The following is a 22,521-nucleotide window of genomic DNA, read 5'->3' as shown; positions in this document are numbered from 1 at the left end:
GTACACACGCATGCACGCTAGGGCTGCACGATTAATCGATTTTAAATCGAAATCGCGATTTGAAATTATGCGATTAGCTAATCGCAAAGCCTGCGATTTGCCTGCGATTTTTTTTTTTTTTTTTTTTTTTTTTTTTTACTTTTTTTTTTTTTTTTGCTATTTAGCTGACGCTTTTAATCCAAAGCGATTTACAATTACGAATTACAGGGACATTCCCCCTGGAGTAACTGAGGGCTAAGTGCCTTACTCAAGGGCACACTAGTAGTGGTGTGGTTTCAGGCGGGATTTGAACTCACACAACCTTCCGATCACAAGTCCAACTCACTAGACCACCACTACCCGTATGGGATACGTCATACAGCGCGTCGGATTCAACGTCAATGAACGTCAACGTCAATGAACGTCAACAATGAACGTGAACGTCAATGAACGTCAACGTCAATGAACGCACACCAACAACATCGCACGTGAAACGCCCACGTTTCGGTAGCTAGCAATAGCAACATTCATGGTGGATAATGGCTTCAGCAGAAGTAGTTTGATGGTATCATGTGGTAATGCTCTCTGAAAATAGATAGATTCATCCAATCACCTGCCAAGTATTTTTTGAAAGTACCTGCCCTTTTCCAAACAGCTTCCAATTAAGCTTTCCTAGATGGTTGTGTGAAACAAACCACCTGAGTCAGGTTAGTAATGCTCCATCACATGTTTTAATCTGAAGCTTGATTTTAAAGCAACCCAACTTTAAAGCAACCCAATGTAAGTTTAGTTCTTTCACTCGTAGCTCGGGCTGTGGGGGTGCTAGAGGAGGGAGCCTCTAAGTCCCCTGAAGACGTACAAACAAACTGCACGTTGATACGACCTTCCTAGCCGGAGATATGGCCACACTTTACAAAAACGTTTTTTTTTTTTTTTTTTTTTTTTTTTGCTATTTAAAAAAATAATAATCGCAAATTAATCGCAATCGCGATATCTGTCCAAATAATCGCAATTCGATTTTTTCCCCAAATCGTGCAGCCCTAATGCACGCACGCATGCAGTCGGGCACATCTATCCCAAACGCACACGCACACGTGCACACACACACTCTCACTCATCCCAAACACACTCACACACACACACACACACATCCCAAGCATACGCAGACACACAGACAAACAAACAGACAGACAGACAAACAGTCATGGACACTTACGAGTTGACACAGAGGACCACAATGTTCTTCCACAGGTTCCTTGTTCCCACCATTTTGACAATGCAGGTCTTTTTGTGTTTCTTCTGGAGGGACCTATGCAGCTCTGAAAGAGATCACGACAGACCAGTCAGACACACTCATCTTGAGTAGCAGCAGCAGCAGACGTAAATACATTAGGTGAGCTAATCGTCCGGGGATCTGACACAACAAACAATAAACACAACACAATCAGCCACGACGTAAAGACAGTTTCAGATTCCAGACATTCATAAAGGACTCCTAACAACTGACAACAACAACAACAACACTGAAAATGAACCCATTGTCATGATCTGAGGCATGGGTAGGAGGGGGAGCGGGTGGCTGAGGGGGAGGGGGAGCGGGTGGGGGAGGGGGAGCGGGTGGGGGAGGATTTGCGGGGGATGAGTGGATAGACGGCTGAAGGAGGAATGTTTGCAGGGACAACGCCCCAAGAAGTGGCATGGGGCACGTATGTTATGAAATCTGAAGGGGGGGGGGGGGGGGGTGAGGGGGGTGTTGTCATGGAAACACACCTTCATGCATTCTGCATGTGAACATACATGGGATTCCTAGCAATTCACACAAGTCATCGCTTACTGTCGGAACGTTTCTACTACGGCGTAATCTAGTGATCTCTTGGCGGGAGTAAACAGAAAAAAAAATGCAAAAAATCTACTGAAACGGAAACGGTGACTCAAAATGGGGGGGGGGGGTTAGGGGGGGGGCGGGTGTTGAATTTCTACGGAAGAGCTTACGACAAGGGTAAGTGCACACACCCCCGCACACGCACGGCAGAAAAATGCTGACTATGACAGAAAAGACCTGTCCGGAAACAACCCCCGAGCCTCTACCTACACCTCCTGTGTAGTTCTGAACAGACTGGACAGGTTAGGCCAGGTAGAATGTTCCCCCCGCGCCCCCCCACCTTGGTATTCTACCTAGCCAATCAGATCGACACAAGCGTCTAGGGCGTAGGAGGTAGCTGGGGGTTGTGTGTGTGTGTGTGTGTGTGTGTGTGTGGACTCTGGACGTGGCTCGTATAGTTCTTACATGAATGGACCTCAGTCCTCTCTGACCTATGCTGACTACATTGTTGACTCTGCACTTTGGCTGTTCTGGACTCACGGTTGGTCTTTAGGCCACATCCACAACACTACGGGTCAAAGCCCTTGACCCCGGTCCCATCTGCTCTCTGCCTGTATGCGCCCTGCCTCTCGTGCCCCCTCCCCCCCCACCCCCTCGAAAAAGGTCCTACTAAAGTTAATGAAAGGCCCTGAGGGGGCAGGTTGTAGGTTTAACACCCCGGCCATCGCAGCAATCCTCAGAAGGGAAGGCCTGTTGCCATGGGAACCAGAGAGGAATGGGAGGGGGGGGTTCCGGCGGGTTCCTTTCCCTGTCAGTTTGCTAAATTCCGACTAGCTGGGTCAACTAGGACCACTGTCCACTGAAACCTACCAGAGCATTTCTTTGTCATACACAATGGTAAATATTTAAATATTCGAATAAACATAGATAAGGGCCGTTAGAACCTCCACAGAGTCAATCCTTTTCTCTTGGTGCAGTGTGAGATCGTCTACCCCGGCCGTTTGCTTTACAGTATTACGTTATACTGTGGGTCGTTTTTTATGGTTAAATCAATATGCTTGTACTGCCAGGGGGTTTAACAAACAACGGACACAAGGAACAGACTATTCAAAGACAAAAGACAACAGCTAATGAATAACTGGAAACAGGAATCCCGAGACAAATAAATCTTATGATTGCGATGTTGCCTAGTATCCTTTCATCCCCGAATCCAACAAACACTCCACACTTCAAATAACCAAATGAAGCAATGGCTGCACTAAAAGAGCAACGGAATGACTCAACACCACAGACTAATTGCTAACAGTGTTAAAGTTACTACAAGGAACCTTTGACCACAGGGGGAGCTCTTGAGCTAGGCGGGTTCCAAAACAGCAAGAAATAGTGTTTGTGTGGTCTAATGACATAAAAGAAAATCGATTGACGTTAAATCATGAATCATACATTCAACATGCCATCATGCCATTTGATGGAAAGAATTAGCAACTAAAGTTCCATAACGTAACTTTAAACGCAAGGCACACATCGTTTGGTATATTTCTGCCCCCTCTGGCCACACTGACAATAAGAAAACGTACACATGCTGCGATTTTTAATCGTGGCAAACCCTTTAAAAAACACTTTGTCTGGCCCGAAACAGCACTCTTTCACTCAACATTCTCATCATGTGATCCTTTCAAATGGTCATTTGGCACTATTTTTAAAGCTGAAAATCTCCATACTAACTAGACAGGACATCCTTTCTCTCTGTACAACATCTGGAACCCTCTGCGTACCTGTTTGGATCTGGTCGACGTCCAGCTCCGTGTTCACCTTGTTCTTCTTGGCGATGTGGGTCATCATCCACTTGGAGCGGCTGTACTGCTGCGTGGCCAGCAGCCACCTCAGAGACTCGGGGAAGATCCTGTCGACAGGACCAAAGAGACTCTCAATGAGTCTTCAATGAACGATGAACGTTGAATCCAAATGAAATTAACCTTTCTTTAGATCGGATTAGATTCAACTTTATTGTCATTGCACAGAGTGCAAGAAAGTACTGAGACAACGAAATGTCGTTTGGCGTCTAACCAGATATAAATAGTGACATTGTGCAAAAGACATGCTGTTGTAGACAGTGCGTGGTATTATTACAGTAAAAGGTATTACAGTGAGTCTAAATAAATGAATATAATAAGTGAATATGCTTGAGATTGATATCAATATGATATGTACAGTTGAACGAAGGGCAATAGGTCTGGAGGTATGTTACATATATGTAAGATGTATAATTAGAGACCAATATAATAAATATGTTTATGTATGAGCAAACACGCAGTAGTCCTGAGTGTGTAGCCAGTAGAGGTGTAGGGGGATGGTACACTGATAAGCTGATAGGAATCACGCTAAATCATCCTCATGGCATTTGTGTCTTTTTCCTCGGAATGAAAGTGATAAGGTCAGCGATACTGTTGTTTCATCTCCGATTGGTTCTTTGAGAGATTTTGATAACTCTCGGATGACAAAGGGATGAAGGTTCTTTTGTTAGGGTGTGGGTGTGTGTGTGTGTGTGTGTGTGTGTGTGTGTGTGTGTGTGACTGACAATGATAGGCAGTTCACATGTACCAAGCTGTCACTATCTTTATCCGCTTTATCTGTAGCAGGAAATTAAAAAAAGCAGATCCTCCTAGAAAATTGGCAATCGGCCTAGGGCCTCTGAGCAAGACAGACTCGTTGGCACGAGGCTTGACATCAAATAAAGTGTTCCTTATCAATCGATAAAGCCATAAAAAACTGGTTCTATACCATATGATACTAGAGTAGTCTACACTTAATTCGGTTTTGAGAAGCCCAGTCATTTTTTGAAAGGCATCGGGGCCTGGATTAGGCGCTGTCTGTAAACAGAGAGAGGATCCAGGAAATGATTGAGAAGCTGTCGGTTCCAATCAATAGTAGAGACACCAGACACAGCCCTGATATGTAACGCTATGATTACTGGAGGATGAAAAGTCCTTTGCTACGGCGTGTGGCCGTGTATGTACGTGTGTGTGTATGTACTGTATGAGAGAGAGAGTGTGTGCTTGCTTTGTTGAGGTGTGTGTGTGTATATACAGTATATGATTGGGACTGTGCACGCGCGAGCCAGGTGTGCAATGACAGGCCCGGTGATTCTACGATGATGAAACTAAATCTCCTGTGTCCTGTTTTCCCTGCGTTGGCAGCTATCCCACCTGCGACAGCGTAGTGTGTGCCTCGCTAGGGTAAATGGAGGGTAATGAATGAGTTATTTACTGCCACGTCGTTCAGAGTCAAGGTCTTTTTCAAAGAGTGGTTCGCTGGAGTAGAAGCTATTTCCACCTATTAAACTAGGGGGGGGAAATGCCCTTGGGACCAAGCACCCTCTTATTCCTACACTATATATGTTGGGTAAAAAAGAGTAACAAAGTTGGTTGTTCCGGTGCTACTGCCACGGGCGATATAAAATATTGATGGAGGACCTTTTCATTTTGTATGATGTATTGTTGTCAGTGGGGTGTTATGTAGAGCTTCTCAATGGGATTCCCCCCCGACACAATAGAAGTCGTAAAACCAGAAACCCCCCCCCCACTACCCCTCTGTACAGTTCCTCTACTGTTAATAATAATAATTTAAAAAATACTTCTTCTAGTATTGCGACTGCCAATGGCCCCTGGTCCTAGCATAGATTGTTTCTACTACTTTAGACAAATGTACTTGTTTAGCGTGTAAGTCGCCTCGGATAAAGGCGTCACTGCAAAAAGTAAATCTACGTAAGATAACATATCTTAAATCAAGGCAATATATGCTTGTTTTTTGTCTGACTGCACTAGTTTTAAGATATCTACTTACGGTAATTGTTTTAAGAAAGTCTTGGCAAGTGTCATTTTCCTGTTTCTGTTGGCAGATAATTATGCTTATTTTAAGTAATATTCCCCCATTTTATTGCTTTTTCGTTTTAGTTTTTGAGAGCTGACTTTTTGCAGTGTGTCAGAAATGTCAACGTAAACGGAAAGACAAGGAGGTCGCCCAGTGTGCCGCGGATGGCACAGGTGGGCATGGGCTGGTGTGGCATTGGGGGGAGGGGGGGGTGGGTGGTCCTGGTTTCCTCACCAGATGTAGGAGAGCATGAGGAGCAGCGGGCAGATGATGACGATCTGGAGGACCTGCCAGTCCCGACAGAGGTACGCCACGCCGGGCATCAGAAGCTGGCCGCCGAGCACCACGAAGCTGGCCACCATGGTCATGGAGAAACGCCAGCCCGGCAGACACAGCTCGATCCCTGGTAGAGGTAGAGAGAGAGAGAGAGAGAGAGAGAGAGAGAGAGAGAGAGAGAGAGAGAGAGAGAGAGAGAGAGACGAAGAGAATTTAATATAAAATTCCCCATTTATTGGGTCGATACGGAACGCAATGCATGCGTCACACAATACAGACGCCAAACCACTCATGGTCATCCTTTTGAGAAAAGAAACGGTTAACAATTCAACAAGAGAGAAAGCGAGAGAGAAAAAAAGAGAGAGATAGAGAGGGAAAAGAGAGAGAGAGAGATAGAGAGAGAGAAAGAAAAAGAGAGAGATAGAGAGAGAGAGAGAAAGAAAAAGAAATAGAGAGAGAGAGAGAGGGAGAGAAAAAGAGAGAGAGAAAAAAAAAAGAGAGAGAGAGAGACATGGTTGGTGACAGTGGCAGCACTGCTAGCCAGACTCAGCTACAGCGTATCCCTGGACAGACCTGTCTGGTGTGTTTATCTAGTGCTCTCCTACCGGAGCTGCTGTGCTCGATTGTGTTTTGTTTAAAACGCTCGAGCCAATGGTACGGCAGAGTCCCGAAAGTGCCAACCCTGTAGCGCCAATCACATTTACTCGCGGACAGGGAGGAGGTGAGCGATGGGAGACACGAGCCGATAACATTATGGTACCACGCGACGATTCGATACCATGTGATCCAATAACATTGCGTTATGATACATATGACACAATACAAGGGCAAATAGCACCCAGAGGAATACTTTGTTTCGACAGTGCGAGTACTGTGTCGTGTGCTGCACAGACCAGCCTTGCCTCAGAGAGAACATAGCACACATCGTGTTCCCAGCAGCGATCTTGTATTTTGGTGTTGAGAGCATCACCTTATTTAGCACTGATGCAATATGGGAGGTAACATCAGCAAAGTGGGCTTCTCGATGACTTACACCACTGCATGAACCTCAGGATAGACTAGGGCTGGTTTATAACCCCCTATATGACTACCCCCTATCATACACACACACACACAACCACGCACAGTATACTACTGCAGTAAAGTATATGCTGATTGCACACACTAAACATCACCTCCGATGAGGAACCAACCAACCAACCAACCGACCAACCAACCAACCGACCAACCCTTCCACTGCTCAAAAACCAGCACAGTCAAATCAAGCCCTTTCCTCACGACTTCCAACTGAACCGACCCACTCACTCACTGTGTACGGGCCAAGTGAACTCAAAAAGAGAGAGCTTTCCTTGTATTCATTCTTCTTCTCTCCCCCTCTCTCTCTCTATCAGAATAGCCCTGATTCATTCACTCCGCCATTAGCATGCGCGACACGCTAGCTAGGCAGAAACCAAAGAGAGAGGGGAGAGAGGGAAGGGAGAGAGGGGAGAGAGAGAATTCAACTGGCTTTTTTCGAGACACTGGCACAGAGATCACAGAACCGAGCAGAGCAGAAGAGATACCGGACCAGAGGCAAGGTGAACGGTGCAATTCTCACTCATGTCGTCCTTCTCCGGGGTTATTAATCTCCACCCTTTTTTTATCTCGCACATCTTTTTTTTTTTTTTCAGTTTTTTTTTTGTCACTGAATTTCTTTATCGGAGGTCGGAGCACCACGCTGGGCTCCCCTCCCGTTCCTCCTCCCCTCCTTCCTCCCTCCTCCCTCCCCCTCTCTCTCACTTCTGAGGACATGAATAATGCTCTCTGTTCACGGACAGTACCGCAGCTGGAACGACAAAGCCAAAGAAAGACAGAGAAAGGGAGGGAGGGTGAGAGAGAGATGGGGGGGCGGTGGGGGACGGTGGGGGGGAGAGAGAGGCAGAGTGAGGGGAGATGGGGGGGGGGAGTAGGGGCACCGGGTTTGGAGTAACCTCATTCTCACTGCTCCATGGAAGTCTGGGGAACAGAGTCATGGGTCAGTGGGAATAGCATGTGTGGGTATCCTGTGGTTGTGTTTGCGTTTGAGTGCGGATGTGCAACGTGTGAAAAACAGACTCATGAGCTGCGCTGACATTCATCCCAAACACACACACTCACACACACATTCATCACACACACACACACACACATTCACACACACACACACACACACACACACACATTTCACTCACCCCAAACACACAGATTCATCCTAAATGCACACACACACATTCATCACACACACACACATTCACACACACACACACACACACACACACACACACACACACACACACACACCTAGCCCTGAGGAGCGGAGGCCTCCTGAGCTCCTTTATTTCTGCTGACCCTAATCCTCCGCGTCCTCTCTTGATCAGCGCCCCCACAATGCCCTGCTTCTCCCAGCCTGGGCCCTGTCGACACAAATCCGCCATCACTCAGCCGAAAGCCCCCCGGGTGACTTAGGGGTGACAGGGAGGGTGACATAGAGGATGACACCACAGGAGTGACTCTCCCCCGGCTGTCATATATGACATATTTCTAACGCTTTCATTCCGAAAGTGAAGGTATGTCTACAGTCAGGTGACTAAAATGTACATGACATCCACCCCCCTGGGCAGCTAGGTGATTTCCAAAGGCAGGTGACAAAGGCACACAACACACACACAACACACACACACACACACACACACACACACACAGACACAAAGGGCAGCCAATAAAACCACGTCATTTCCAAACAACAGCAGAGAAACGTGTCGCTCACTCTCTCTTGGAGGGACACAGGACGTGGTGTCGTACAATGGAATCACAAAGTCCAGGTCATTCAGTCAAAGAGAGAGAGAGGGAGGGCCCTATTGTGTTGGGAGTTGCTACCTTCGCTCACCACTAGGGGACCTCCGTGATTTTTTTCTCTCTTCTTCTTTCCCCTGTGTCCCCCGGGGGGGTTAACACGCTTTGGTGACCTTTTCCTTCTCTTCGTCACATGAGCTCCACATGGCCCTACGCCCATGATATCACCCACTTGACCCCTGGGGTTTGTGTGTCACCGTCACACAGTCACACAGTCACACATTCTGTCCCTCTCACACATGCTGTCCCCGGGGCCTGTGCTTGCTTTCTAAATACAGTCCACAAGAGAGTAAACAAAAACCAAAAAGTGTGTTGTAATGATTTTTTTCGGTTAAAACGGTATTACGATTGAAATAGATGCTTTCGATATGCAGAGGAGTGTGTGTGTGTGTGTGTGTGTGTGTGTGAGTGTATGAGTGTGTGTGTGTGAATGTGTGAGTATGTGTGTGTGTGTGTATGTGTGTGTGTGTATGTGTGCGTGTGTGTGTGTGTGTGTGTGTGTGTGTGCGTGTGTGTGTGTGTGCGTGCGTGTGCGTGTGTGTGAGTGAGTGAGTGAGTGAGTGACCTGCCGTATCACATTTCTTGTGGACTTTAGGTTCAGGTCCCACTCATTGATCAATACCTTATCTTTAAGTGCAACTAGGAGCCGATAGGTCAGCTGGGGCCAAGGCCTCTGGAGTGGCGATGGAAAAAAATAATACAATTAGACTTTAAACTGTGTGAGTGAGCGAGGGTATGAGTGATCGAGCGTTGTGTGCGCGCTATGTGTTTATACTTTGTGTGTGTGTGTGTGTGTATGCTTCTGCATGTGCGTGTGTGTATGCTTGTGTGGGTACGGTATGAATGAATGAATGAATGGTCTTTATTGTCATTGATATAGTACAGGTACCAAACAACGAAATTTGGGAGGGGGGGTATGCATGCATATGCTCGTTTGTAGTAAAAAAAAATCATAAATATGTATATATATATATATAAATAAAAATGACTAATATAAACACAGAACAGAGTTATCAGCTATTTATTCCCAAAAGGGAACACAAAGAGATAAAACACCTCCCCGTCTCACTCAAACAGAGATAGTGTCAAAACATTCAGCCAACAAAACTACACTAGTCATCATCCCGGGATGAAAACAGTGATGACTCCCTTTTTTTTGTTACTCTCTCCCTTACACCGCGATAAGCAGGGACACTATGCAGACACATTCTTTAGCCAATCACAGGGCTTATTGTCAGATACCCGAGCAGTGACAGATCATGTGGTCGGGTTATGTCGGGAGGGTTTGTGGTAAAAAAAAAAACACACAATGTCGGCTGACTGACCGCACGAGGCCTTTCAGGTCATGGATACTATAGATGTCAGCAGCCCACCGCCCCAGACACAGGCAGGATGCATTAGTTGCAAAAACATGACTTTTCTCTTGTTCGACAGATCACATGAATTCTCTTCTACGCATACAGTATACTTCATATATATATATATATTCCTTCAAACAATCCCTCAAAACCCATCTTTTTCAAGTTGCTTTTAATCTTTGACTATTTGTATTGTTTTTACTGAATGCTTTTGTTGTACTTTTTTTTACTTTGTTTGGGATTAGCAGCACTGCAAACTAATACTTCTTTTGTTGGAAACATTGAAGTCCCACTCTTATACTGTATATACTGTGTATATATATATATATACATATATATGGTATATATATTTATACAGTTAGCTCCGACCAAGTCATTTGATTGGACAAGAGGCATTCCATGAGTGCTGATATACAGTATAACAGCACTGGGACTTTTAACTGTATCACTCCGCCGCACAGATGTTCTACTAAATGACCGTTAATTAGACTACATGTTTGTGTTCAGGTTACTAGGCAACAGTCCATTTGAAGTCAGTTGCGGAACTATTTTTTGTTTATTTTTATGATTAAATAAACAGACAAATCATAATCTGTAATAAATCGCGCTGTAGAACTGTTGTATAAAAGCAATATCACACTCGATATCACACTGCGGCCTTGTACCTACGACCGAATCACAGCCGTGCTGATATTCAGTATAACAGCACTCCCTCTCGTGTGATATTGCTTAAATATACAGTACCTGTCGAAGGTTTGGACACACTTTCCCATTCAATTGAATAGGAAAGTGTGTCTAAACTTTTGACTGATACTGTATATACATATCATTTCTTTGTTCTTGTTTTTTATTGGAGAGAGACAGGAAATTAAGGATGAGAGGGCATGTTTGCATGGGCATGGACCGGATCCTAACCCATGCCGACATGGGCGTGTGTGTGCGTGTGTGTGTGTGTGTGTGTGTAGGCCGTGGTGCTAAATCACTAGGCCACCCCAGGCGACTGAAGTACTTTTTTAGTAAACGAAAACAACGTTGTTGCTGTGGGGAGTTCAAATCCATCATGGATGCCAGGTGCCTGCCGAACATACTAGTGGATAGTGAGTTGGACCGGTGATCAGAAGGTCATGAGTTCAAATCCCACGTGGGAACACCACCACTAGTGTGCCCTTGAGTAAGGGCACTTAGCCCTAATTCACCCCAGGGAGACTGTCCCTGTAAGCTCTGATTATAAGTCGCTTTGGATAAAAGCATCTGCTAAATGGTTAAAATGGAAATGGAAAAATCTCTAACCTACACATACTGATCAGTATGATGAGGATAGGGAACCCTCGGGGGGGGGAAGGGGGGGGGGAAGGGGGGGGGGTTGAAGGGAGACAGCTGAGGTGAAGTATTAGACTGGAGGAAGTGCGCAGCTGCAGAATGCACACTCGGCACAAAAGTGAACTTTAGCCCACGCAGGGGAAACACTGAGTCTGCACCTTAGCTCATTGATCTAGAGACGGAAAGAGACAGGAGAGGGGGGGGAGGGGGGGAGGGAGGATGAGATAGAGAGGTTGGGAAAGGGGAAGAGAGACGAGTGTGGAAGAAATAGAGGAAGAGGGGGTAACGAAGGGCGAGAAAGGCAAAAGGGGTGAAGGGGCAGGAGGGGGGGGGGTTCTGGTCTAAGCTGCAATGATCTCCCTCTGCACTGACATTGGTCAAATCAAATCAATGGCTGTGTTTGCGGTCTTAGACTCAAGGCTGTCTGGCACCGCCGATTACTACATTACTATATTACTACATGGATGTGGTTTCTGGAGGTCTAAAAAAAACAAAAAAAACATCCAGGCATTGTTACATTTTAGGCTTTTAACAGACACCTTTTTCCAAAGCGACAAATACATTTGACTAAGTAAGTTAATCATCTATCCACCAGTCCTAGCAAGGGAAAAGGCATCTTTGCTCAGGCCAGGGGCCCTTGGCTGTCGTAATGCTAGCAGAAGAAAGAAATAAGGACAGTAAAAAGTCGGGTTTTTTAATCGTTTTTTTACAGTAGAGAAACAGTACAGGGGGGGTAGAGGGGACGTATATATGTCTCAGGAGGGACAGTTAAGGTGTAGCATTGTGAAGGTCTGTTGTGCCTGTGCAGCCTGTGCTGCCATGCAGTGGATCTGAAACACAGCCAGGGAGAGAGTTATGGTGTAGCATTGTGACGGTGCAGCCTATGCTGCCATGCAGTGGATCTGAAACACAGCCAGGGAGAGAGTTAAGGTGTAGCATTGTGACGGTGCAGCCTATGCTGCCATGCAGTGGATCTGAAACACAGCCAGTGAGAGAGCGGTCCTGGCTGTGGCTGCTGTCCTCGGGGGCCCATCTCCATGTGATGGAGAATGAAAAGCTTGCTCCACGCTACCGCTGACTACAAAGAGCTGGTCTGGACAGAGCGCGTGTGTGTGTGTGTGTGTGTGTGTGTGTGTGTGTGTGTGTGTGTGTGTGCTTCTGTCAACAGGCCTGATGAGAGCCATCCATCACCATCAGATAAAGGGGGAAGCTACAGATAATCAATTTGAACGCAGATGGTTAAAGATGGAGAGACAGATGAAAGGGTCAATGAGGGCATCGTTGGAAGTAGAGTGCATTCTTCCAGTACCTTACAGTATCGCGCGTGCGCGTGCGCACGCACACACACACACACACACACACACACACACACACCCCATGTATACAGACTACCGACCCTTAAGCACACAGTCACTTCAATTCATTTAATCAATACTACCTCTTACACCCACTGCCATTGAGTACAATACTACAGATAACACACACACACACACACACACACACACACACACACACACACACACTCTCTCCCCTTCTCTTCAATTCTCCCTACTCTGCCTCTCCTCACTGTGCAGGATTAGATTAATGCCGGTGGTAAAAAAAAAGGGGGACACACTGTGAAACAGCAGCGGCTCATTACCCAAAGCAAATGTGACTGTCCCACCAGAACAGAACAGAACAGTGGAGGCACCTGCAACCTAGCTTAGCCTAGCAAGCACCTGGACAGAACAGAACAGAACAGAAGCCTGCAGCCCAGCCTAGCAGGAACCCGAACAGAACAGAACAGAACAGAAGCCTGCATCCTAGCCTAGCCGAACAGAACAGAACAAAAGCCTGCATCCTAGCCTAGCCTAGCCGAACAGAACAGAACAGAAGCCTGCATCCTAGCCTAGCCGAACAGAACAGAACAGTGAAGGATCTGGTCCGGTCCGGCCCAGAGTTGCTTAACCCAGCACAGTTCTGTCACTCGCAGCAGGAAGAGCCCAGAGGCTCAAATCCTGTCTGAATAGAATAGCTCAACTCTCCAGAGAGGAAACCCGCACGGGAATCTATAGGGGGGCGCACCGTCCCCTGTGTGACCCCTACTCAGAGATGGAGGAGGGACTAGGGATGTGACACATATATACGAAGGGAATATAGACCCAGTATATGAGAGACATATATACCACACGCAAGGGGCTACGGATAGGGTATACACATTCAGTACAGGGGAGGTCGAAATCGGAGGACGGGCTCAGTGTAATACAAGGAACGGAAAGAGGAACGGTATGGTGCCCGTAACAATAAGCCCGTCCTCCTATTTCCACCTCCACTTCCACCGGCCTCACCTGATTCCATACATGTAGGGTACTGTAGGGTCATATTTGAGGGATAATATCCTTAATAAGGGCTATAAATATGACCACCGACAAAGGGACGTTCACCGCGGCACACTAGGGGGTTCACTTCACGTGGGTCCCTGCGACAAGAAGCCGCGCTACTTCCTGATTTATTTTTTAGAGGACACGCGCGCCCTTTCCTCCGCTTCCTCTGAGCAAAGACCCAGCGGGGTCCAGGAACACGTAAGAGATATTCTTACTCCTCCACCCTAGATCCGGGAGCGCAGCAGCGCCACTGTGATGAAGCTAGCGGTGTGGGAGTGCAGACACTTAGCCTCTGAGCAAGGACCCAGAGGTCGAGAAACACGTAAGAGATATTCTTACTCCACCACCACCCCCGGATCCGGGAGCAACGGTACCACAGCGGTGAAGCTGGCGTGGGGGTGGGGTTAGCCGCTCACCACGCGGTCGATGCGATGGGTTGCGAGAGCCGGGACGCGATCAACCGGACGGCATTCAACCGGGCCTCATTCATCGTATGTGTTTTTAAAAAAACGGATCGTGTCAAGATCGGGGGCGCTGTCCCTTTAAAAACACTTCAGACTAATAGAACGAGGTCATGCCGGTGAGAACATCACATCACATGACCCTTATCTAAGAGGTGTTTCATCACAGAGAGACAAACAAACAAATCAGGGGGGTTATCAGCAGCTTTTTTAACCAGAGGGAGGAGGGACTTCACATTCGATTACGTTCCTGTTTGCGTCCTGAGTTCGTGTTTTTGTGTGGCGAGGAGTTCATGTTTTGGTGTCGTGTTAAATGTTGTTGTTTTGCATCTCCGGGCCACCGTACAGAACATTCAGTATGTGTGATACTCGTAGGAATCGAAAGCCATAACTCGTGTGCCGTGCAACAGTTCAACAGTATAATGTGTTTGCCAGCTTAGTTTATTTCTGTGGGGGGTCATAAAGAAAGACAAGCTTGAAATGGACACTGTACTCTGAAACACACGAACCATACTAAATCAGACCATATCTCTGAATGTGTGTCAAAGTTGACTGTTGTGAAATATTCTGGTAACCCCCGGGTTTCTATGAGGCTGTGGAGCATAATATGGCCAACAACAATATGTAGTCATGATCTTAATAATCACTCACACACACACACACACACGCACTATCCTACTTATACAGGGTGAAGATACACTCCTGTCAGGTGACATCATCAGCTCTACCAGTTCCTTTCTGCAGAATCCACAGCTAGATACTCTGCCAGGGCCCTGAGGCTGCTCACACACACACACACACACACACACACACACACACACACACACACACACACACACACGGCAGGCAGGGGCAGGCCTGCGGAACATACTGCACCCAGGGTGTGTGTAAGTATCCTCTCTGTTCAGACACTGTTCAACACCCTGATATCACATAAGCTCAGTGGAGTCACATCCAGCCAGCTCTCAGGGTTGACATGAAGTCAGCTGGCTCGCCACGGTGGATTCTGAAACGCTAGCTAGCTAGGCTGCTAACTGTATGGCTTATCTATGGAGTATCTATACAGTACAATGGTGTGACTGTGTATAAACATGGTTAACATTTATGGTAGCCTACATAAAAAAAAGTATAATTATGTTTTAAAAAAGGCAGTCGTACTACTGCTAAAACTATTTAGATGGATAAATGATGGATACTATACATATCCCCAAAATATTTAAAAGCCAATCTCGTTTCGCACGACACTGGCAACAAGGCATTGAAACGGGAATCAGTGGTAAAAAAAATCACACAACACAACGATCGCAAACAACTAACTAGTCTAGCCCACTGGCCCGGAGCACAATAACCTCACCCTGCTCACAATGATGTCACACGAACAACACCCCCGACACTCCCGACAGGCGAGGCCTCTTCTGTGTGCCTCAGGGCCAAAACTCAGAGGCTAAAAAACAGCTACAGCCATCAGGCTCCTGAACAAGCCCACTGTAGACAACTGACTATCATCCCCAAGAACATCCCATGTATACGGACTACGAAATCCTTACGCTCACAGTCACTTTACTACTGAACTATCTAGTATTACTAGTCGCACCACTAGTGTATCCAGTCGTACCTGCAATATTGTCACCTTTATCTTGTATTACGCCTATTGCCTTATTGTTTGCAAATTGTCCGGATACTGCTAACTATATCCTGTCTTATTATTCTTTGTCACTTAAGTCCTGTACTACTGTCACTTTTTTATCTTGAATTATGCCTATTATGCCTATTATGTCTTGTGCTACAATGTCAGGAACCGAAGCTTTTACTAAAAACAAAACAACAACAAAAAACACGGACCGAACAGCTAGCATTACAACGACCGTAGTATGGGAGCTATGCTTGTTGCTACAGCGCTACAAAAATGCTAACACATACACTCACGGATAGGAGCGTTGGGGGGCGGGGAGGGGGGGGTTGTATAAATAGCATTGCACCGAATGACACTTTAGCGATCTGCTGCTTTGCTTTCTGCCTATGTTTTAAACATAGATCGATAAAGGGTGGAGGGAGGTGTCAGTTCCAGAATGGACTGCCGTGAAGTAGTGCAGTGCAGACATTTGCACATAGCGTAGTGCATTTAAACCCCCACACCCACACACACAGACACGCACGCGCACGTGACACTTTCCCACACAGTGCGGTTACAGATTGTCAGCTGTGATGCTCACAGAGGTGACAGGGACTTCCCTCATGTCTCTCTTCCCCTTTTCTATATGTCCACCCCCCTCTCCCCCCTCTCCCCTCTCTCCCCTCTCTCCCCCCTCTCCCCCCTCTTCCCTCTCTCCTTCCCCTACCCCCCATGCCTTATCCCTTTCTCTCTCCCTATCCTCCTCTGCCTTCCCCCCTCCCGCTCTCTCTCTCTCTCTCTCTCTACCTAACCTTCTCATTTATTACCCACAGTCCCCCCAGTCTCTCACCACGCTGCCTCTCCCCCCCCCGCCCCCTCTCTTTTATTCCCCTCTGTCTGCATGGCGGTTAGCGTAGGGAGCAGTATTTGGTGTGGCCTCCCATCAGCCATGTCTGCCCCTGCAGTGTGCCTGGACCCGACAGGCCAGCGTAGCGGAACGGACAGAGGCATTTACACCAAACCTCCTCCACCCTACGGGGGCTTACCAGCCTCACACAACTCACTGCACTGAGCTGACTGACTGACTAACTGGTACTACTGGGAACAATGTGCATGTGGGTGTGTGTGTGTGTGTGTGTGTGTGTGTGTGTGTGTGTGTGTTTGTGTGTGTGTTGAGAGGGTGTGTGTGTGAGTGTGTGTGTGTGTGTGTGTGCGAATATGTGAGTGTGTGCGAGTATGCATGTATGCATGTGTGTGTGTGTGTGTGTGTGTGTGTGTGTGTGTGTGTGTGTGTGCGTACAGTATGTGTGTGTTATTAATGGGTTGAGCAACTATGTGAGACCAGGGAACCCGCAAAAGAGAACGGTCCTGTAATTACAACTGTACAAGGACACCAATCCCCCAATTAACCCTAACCCACACGACATTAAACAGCCATCTGCGAGCAGGACTGATTTTCCTGTACCGTAAAAAACCGTGCGTCGGTGTCCAATCGGACACGTCGCGTGGTCCAAGACGGGGTGGCGTGAGGACTCAGCCGTCGGGGTAGTAGAATAAACTGGAACGAGCCACCCGATTAAGCGATGGTGCTTACGTGCCTTCCAGTACGTGATCGGTTTAACAGCCTGACATTAAATGACATCTGCCGGACCCGCGGACAATCCCGCAGACTTTACCTGGATTACCGGGTGACTCATACTGTATACTTAGGCTTCGGGGACGCCATTCATGTGGGAAGACAAAGGGAGAGCGCCAGGATGACCTCGGTGAGGTTCAAATCAGAAAAGCAACAACAACAGACTGCAGTCTTTACCTCGAGTAAAGCTCTGACGCAAACACCTGACCGTCGATCCTGCGGCGGTAGTGTCTGAATTAACTTATATTTTTTTAGATATCATTAGAGTCTAGAGTTCCCAGTTTGGCCTTAACAGTAACACCCTAAACAATAGGAATGCTTTTATCAAAGCGCGACGTACATGGCAGTGAGTCAGTGCATACGTTTCTTTCAGTATAGATGGTCCCAGCGAGAATTGAACCAACAACCTAAGCGTTGTTGGCGACATGCTTTACCAACTAGGCCGCAGAGGACTACCGATTCAACTCGATTGATGTTGTGGTGGTGGCGTGTCTGCGTATTTTTAAGCGGTGCAGCCGCTTCTATACATGACGTGTGTGTGTGTGTGTGTGTGTGTGTGTGTGTGAGTCTGTAGCATTTGTGTGAGATTTAAACCAATCAGGAGTTGCCTATGCGTCACATACCTCGCAAGAAAGTAAAAGTAAAAGTCACAAGTTAAAAAATGGGTTTGAAATGGAAATTACCAACTGCCGCTAGATTCTGTGCACCCTCTTGTTGGCATTGCTATTGTTCAAGTAATAACCGTCATCTTTCTTGTTTCCAAATTTCTCTTTGTCATCAAAGGAATAACTGTCACTTTTTTATATGATTGCTCATAAACCTGCAACACTTACTTCACCACCTGGGCGTGATTTTTCTGATGTTCCAGCCTTGCACCAACATTACAGTGATAGTAGCTATGGTCGAGCTATATAGGAGACAAGCTATGAGGCAGACCTCAGATGAGGACCAGCATCAGTGAAGTTGTGGCAATACAGCGAGGTTGAGGACAAGCGTGACTGTCACCATAACATATGTACTGCCTGCAAAACATGGCCAACAATACGGGCAACAATTATAGCATACAGCAGCACGTTAAGAAACGTGTTAAGTGTTTTTCAAGAGCAGCCACATTTATACTGACAGAGCTTTAACACCAAGACAGCTAACTTGACAGCCACATAAATGCTCTTTTTATTCAATTAGCACATCAACCTAAATATATGTATTTTCTTCTTTAAAAAAAAAAAGTCTCTGTTTGAATTGTGTTGCTAACAACAATGAGGGAGAGAGAGAAAGTGAGTGTGCGTGTGTGTGTGTGTGTGTGTGTGTGTGTGTGTGTGTGTGTGTGTGTGACATTGAGTTACCACTGTTACCTGAGCAGGGCTCTGTGATTCAGACCGGCACTCCTTAAAACTCTATTTACTCTGCAATCATGGCGATGGAGTACACAGTGAGTGGAAAAAGTGGAGGGCGAGAGAGAGAGAGAGAGAGAGAGAGAGAGAGAGAGAGAGAGAAATAGAAAGAGAGAAAGAGAAAGAGAGAGAAAGAAAGAAATTTTTTTTTTTTAAAAGGAGGGGGAGAGAATGGACATCTGGGTGCACATACTGAGCAGCACCGCTCGGTCAAAGGAAACGACACCGGTCCGTAACAGAAACCAGTCATGACACATCAATGTCACGACGTGTCATTGGCTTTGAAAACCTCTGCTCAATTACCCAACTAGTAATTCCTTCAAACCTCTGGAAGGCACCCTTCTGGCTACACACTTCCCCTGCAGACCCTAACTTCGCTCCCTTGCTTCCCTCCCTCCCTCTCCCTCTCCCTCCCTCCATCGCTTCCCTGTCCCGTAGAGCCGACCAATCCCGGCGTCTATTTTGGGAGCGCTGGCTAGGCTTTTCAAGGTAGACGGTGTGGAGTAAATTAGAATGACAAGGACATGGAGGGGCCCCTCTGCCCCCTCGCCTCAGCCACCCCCCCCTCCCCTCTGCCCCCTCGCCTCAGCCACCCCCTCCCTCTGCGTCCGACAATTACCGCGGCCCAGAGAGAGGCTTTTAAGAATCCATCGTCCGGCGGGGGAGAGAGAGAGAGAGACTGAGCTCCAAAACCTCAAGGCCAATTATCAGGACGCTATCGAACTCCCCCCCCCCCCCCCCCTGCCTACCCCCATCTCCCTCCCCTCCCTCCCCATCCCTCCTTTCGCTTCGTTAGCAGTTGGGCATTTCCACTCGTGGGGGGAAGGGGGAGGGGGGGGGGGCAGGGGCAGCGTCTGTCTCAGAGAGATTATCGCTCGGCAAATCTCTTTTCCCGTACGAGAAAAAAGAAAGGTCACCGCCGAGCGCCGTCGGAGGGGGATTCATCTCTCTGACTATTATGGTCTGTACGGTCGGGCAGTAACCCCCGGGCCACAGTAGGCGAGGCGAGGGCGGATTATCAATCGGCCTTTTCTCTTTCTCTGTATCTGGCACGGGGCCTATCGACCTGTCGCTAATGAGAAGACTACCGGGGCTGAGAGGAAACCGAGGGACGGCGTTTGAGTTGACCAGCCTCATTTAGAGAAAAAAAAGAAAAAACACGTTCCCGAGATAGATAATGTACTCCACTGTCATGCGGCTTTTCTCTGTTCTTGATTACTTGACCGTTCTAAAAGGTTGGCACCGCACTCGGGGATAATAAAAAAAAAAAGAAGAAAAGAAAGAAGCACTTCTTATCGCCGCGATAGCGACTCGAGAACGAGATCAGAACCTTTACGATCTGAGCTCCTCTCACCGGCTCGAGGAAGGCGCTTTACTGTCCGCGGAGACGGCTCCTTGATCCGAGTGTTTTTGAGCCCTGAGAGTCATGCAGTCACACACACACACACACACACACACACACACACATACAGACACACACAGACACACACAGACACACACACACACACAGACACACACTGACACATACAGACACATACAGAGACACACACACACACACACAGACACACACAGACACACACTGACACATACAGACACACACACACACACACACACACACACACACACACAGACACACACACACACAGACAGACACACACACACACACGGTTCAGCTAGGATGACCCTTTTGCTCCGCATGCTTGCTTCCTACGGGTACGACCCGCTGCTGTCTTTCTCAGAATCGCGGCCCGGACCGGAACAAAAGCTAAAAGAGTTAGCTGACCCGCTGACGCTGGGCACGGAGCTGACTCTGCCAAATGTTCCGTGTCGCAGGGAACAGACCTGCCCTGCATGTATTGCTGCTGTGCAGTAGCCTTTGCCGTCACCCCCCCACCCCTGCCTCTTGTGTGTTTGGTACACATGAAACAAGCTTCCGTGACCCCCTTGCGTGACCCTCCACAAACACGACCTCTATGTCAGTAAAAGGCAAGGCTTTCAAAGTCCAGTCTCAGTCTCCAGTCAAGCGAAAGAAAGCTTGGAGTGAAAAGCTAAGACTGGAGAGACAGCAGGAGCAATGGCACAATCACACACTGCAGCCAACACACTAACCACCCTGGAACAGTGGAGTGCTGCGTCTGGCTGGAAGTACTACGATCTCTAGTAGAGATCGACAACCGCTAGAGAGGAGAAGAACTCTCAAAGGGCTCCTTTCCCCTCACGACACCGTTTAGAGGGACATTTAGAGGAGAACGGGTCGCCTTTTGTCCAGACACAGATTAATTCTAGCGGAGAAAGAGTCTCAGTTCAGTTCAGGACCACTCGACCGGGTGTCTGACGAAAAAGAAACGCTATACGATAACTATGTCTCGATGCTAACTGACGGGGCACAGAGGACAGACGGTCTCCTATGAAGGTTTACCTCAGGAGACCTTCATAGAAGATGAGACCACAGAAGACCACAGAAGGTCTACCTAACCTCACCCATATGGTACAGTACATCACATCAAAACACATGATCCAGGTAGGGGGGGGCATAGAGAAGAGGGGGTGGGGGGTGGTGGCAAAAGGGACTTACTTACGGAGGATGTAGAGAGACAGGGTGATCCCCGCCAGGCAGAAGCCCTCGAAGAAGCGCAGCGTGCTGAACATGGGCACGTTGACGGAGAAGGCCACGGTCAGGCCGAACACCAGCATGAACATGACCGAGATGATCAGGACAGGGTGGCGGCCGAACCTGCGGTCACGAAAGAGAGAGAGAAAGAGAGGGAGAGGGAGAGAGAGATAAAGAGAGAGAGAGAGAGAGAGATAAAGAGAGATAAAGAGAGATAAAGAGAGAGATAGAGAGAGATATAAAGAGAGAGAGAGAGAAAGAGAGAGAGAGAGAGAGCGAGAGTCATTGTTTGTTTCACGTTGTAGGCCATGAACATATTTGCACCCGGATGGCTGAATTCCAGTACACACACACACACACACAGCACACACAGCACACACACACACAGCAGACACAGCAGACACTGGACATTAGAGATACATTGTATAATTATTGTATTATAAATGATATAAATGATACCAAATTGGTTGAGTTGTGTATATTAGCACAAAAAGGATAGTGGCGGATCTCTGTGAAAGTTCTGGTGTTATTATAGTGTGAGCACCATCCTTTGAACTTCTACCTCAAAGGCATCACAGTCTCCAGATCTCTGTGAAGGTCTATCAAAAGGCAGATTGTGTGAGTGTGTGTGTGTGTGTATGCATATGTGTGTGTAGTAGGTGTGTGTGTCATGCATGCGTGCGTACTCACCAGTCAGCAAGGACTCCTAACACCAGGTATCCGAAGATGGACCCGACCAGCAGAGAGAACTTGGCGATGTGGACCTTCCATGCTGAGTCACACACCAGACTCCACTGTGGAGAGGGAGAGACAACACACACACCGCACATTTATTCTCTAGAGTCTAGATCCTTCCAGGGTAGGTGACCGAGAACACAATGTGACAAAAGCTGGTGAAACCGGGAACAAGTCGCCAACCGACAAACCGGTTGCAACGCAACGGATTCG

The 22,521-nt window shown here is 47.5% G+C and overlaps 1 protein-coding gene across 1 annotated transcript in view; it reads right to left on the bottom strand.

Moving 5' to 3' along the window:
* The window catches only part of LOC308172157 (solute carrier family 22 member 23-like), a gene marked incomplete at both ends in the record, with an annotated part of 45,914 nt that overhangs the window by 9,664 nt on the left and 13,729 nt on the right, over positions 1–22,521 (bottom strand). Inside the window, 5 exons of the mRNA XM_080547068.1 lie at positions 1,196–1,298; positions 3,577–3,704; positions 5,906–6,074; positions 21,542–21,696; positions 22,264–22,367. Coding sequence (XP_080403194.1) covers positions 1,196–1,298; positions 3,577–3,704; positions 5,906–6,074; positions 21,542–21,696; positions 22,264–22,367 — 659 coding nt within the window. The remainder of the gene's footprint in view (positions 1–1,195; positions 1,299–3,576; positions 3,705–5,905; positions 6,075–21,541; positions 21,697–22,263; positions 22,368–22,521) is intronic.

Source organism: Nansenia antarctica (genome assembly GCF_963989245.1).
Source record: "Nansenia antarctica genome assembly, chromosome: 16".
Taxonomy (NCBI): domain Eukaryota; kingdom Metazoa; phylum Chordata; class Actinopteri; order Argentiniformes; family Microstomatidae; genus Nansenia; species Nansenia antarctica.
Note: the sequence above shows the minus strand (reverse complement) of the source record. Positions and strands in the feature narration are given on the sequence as shown.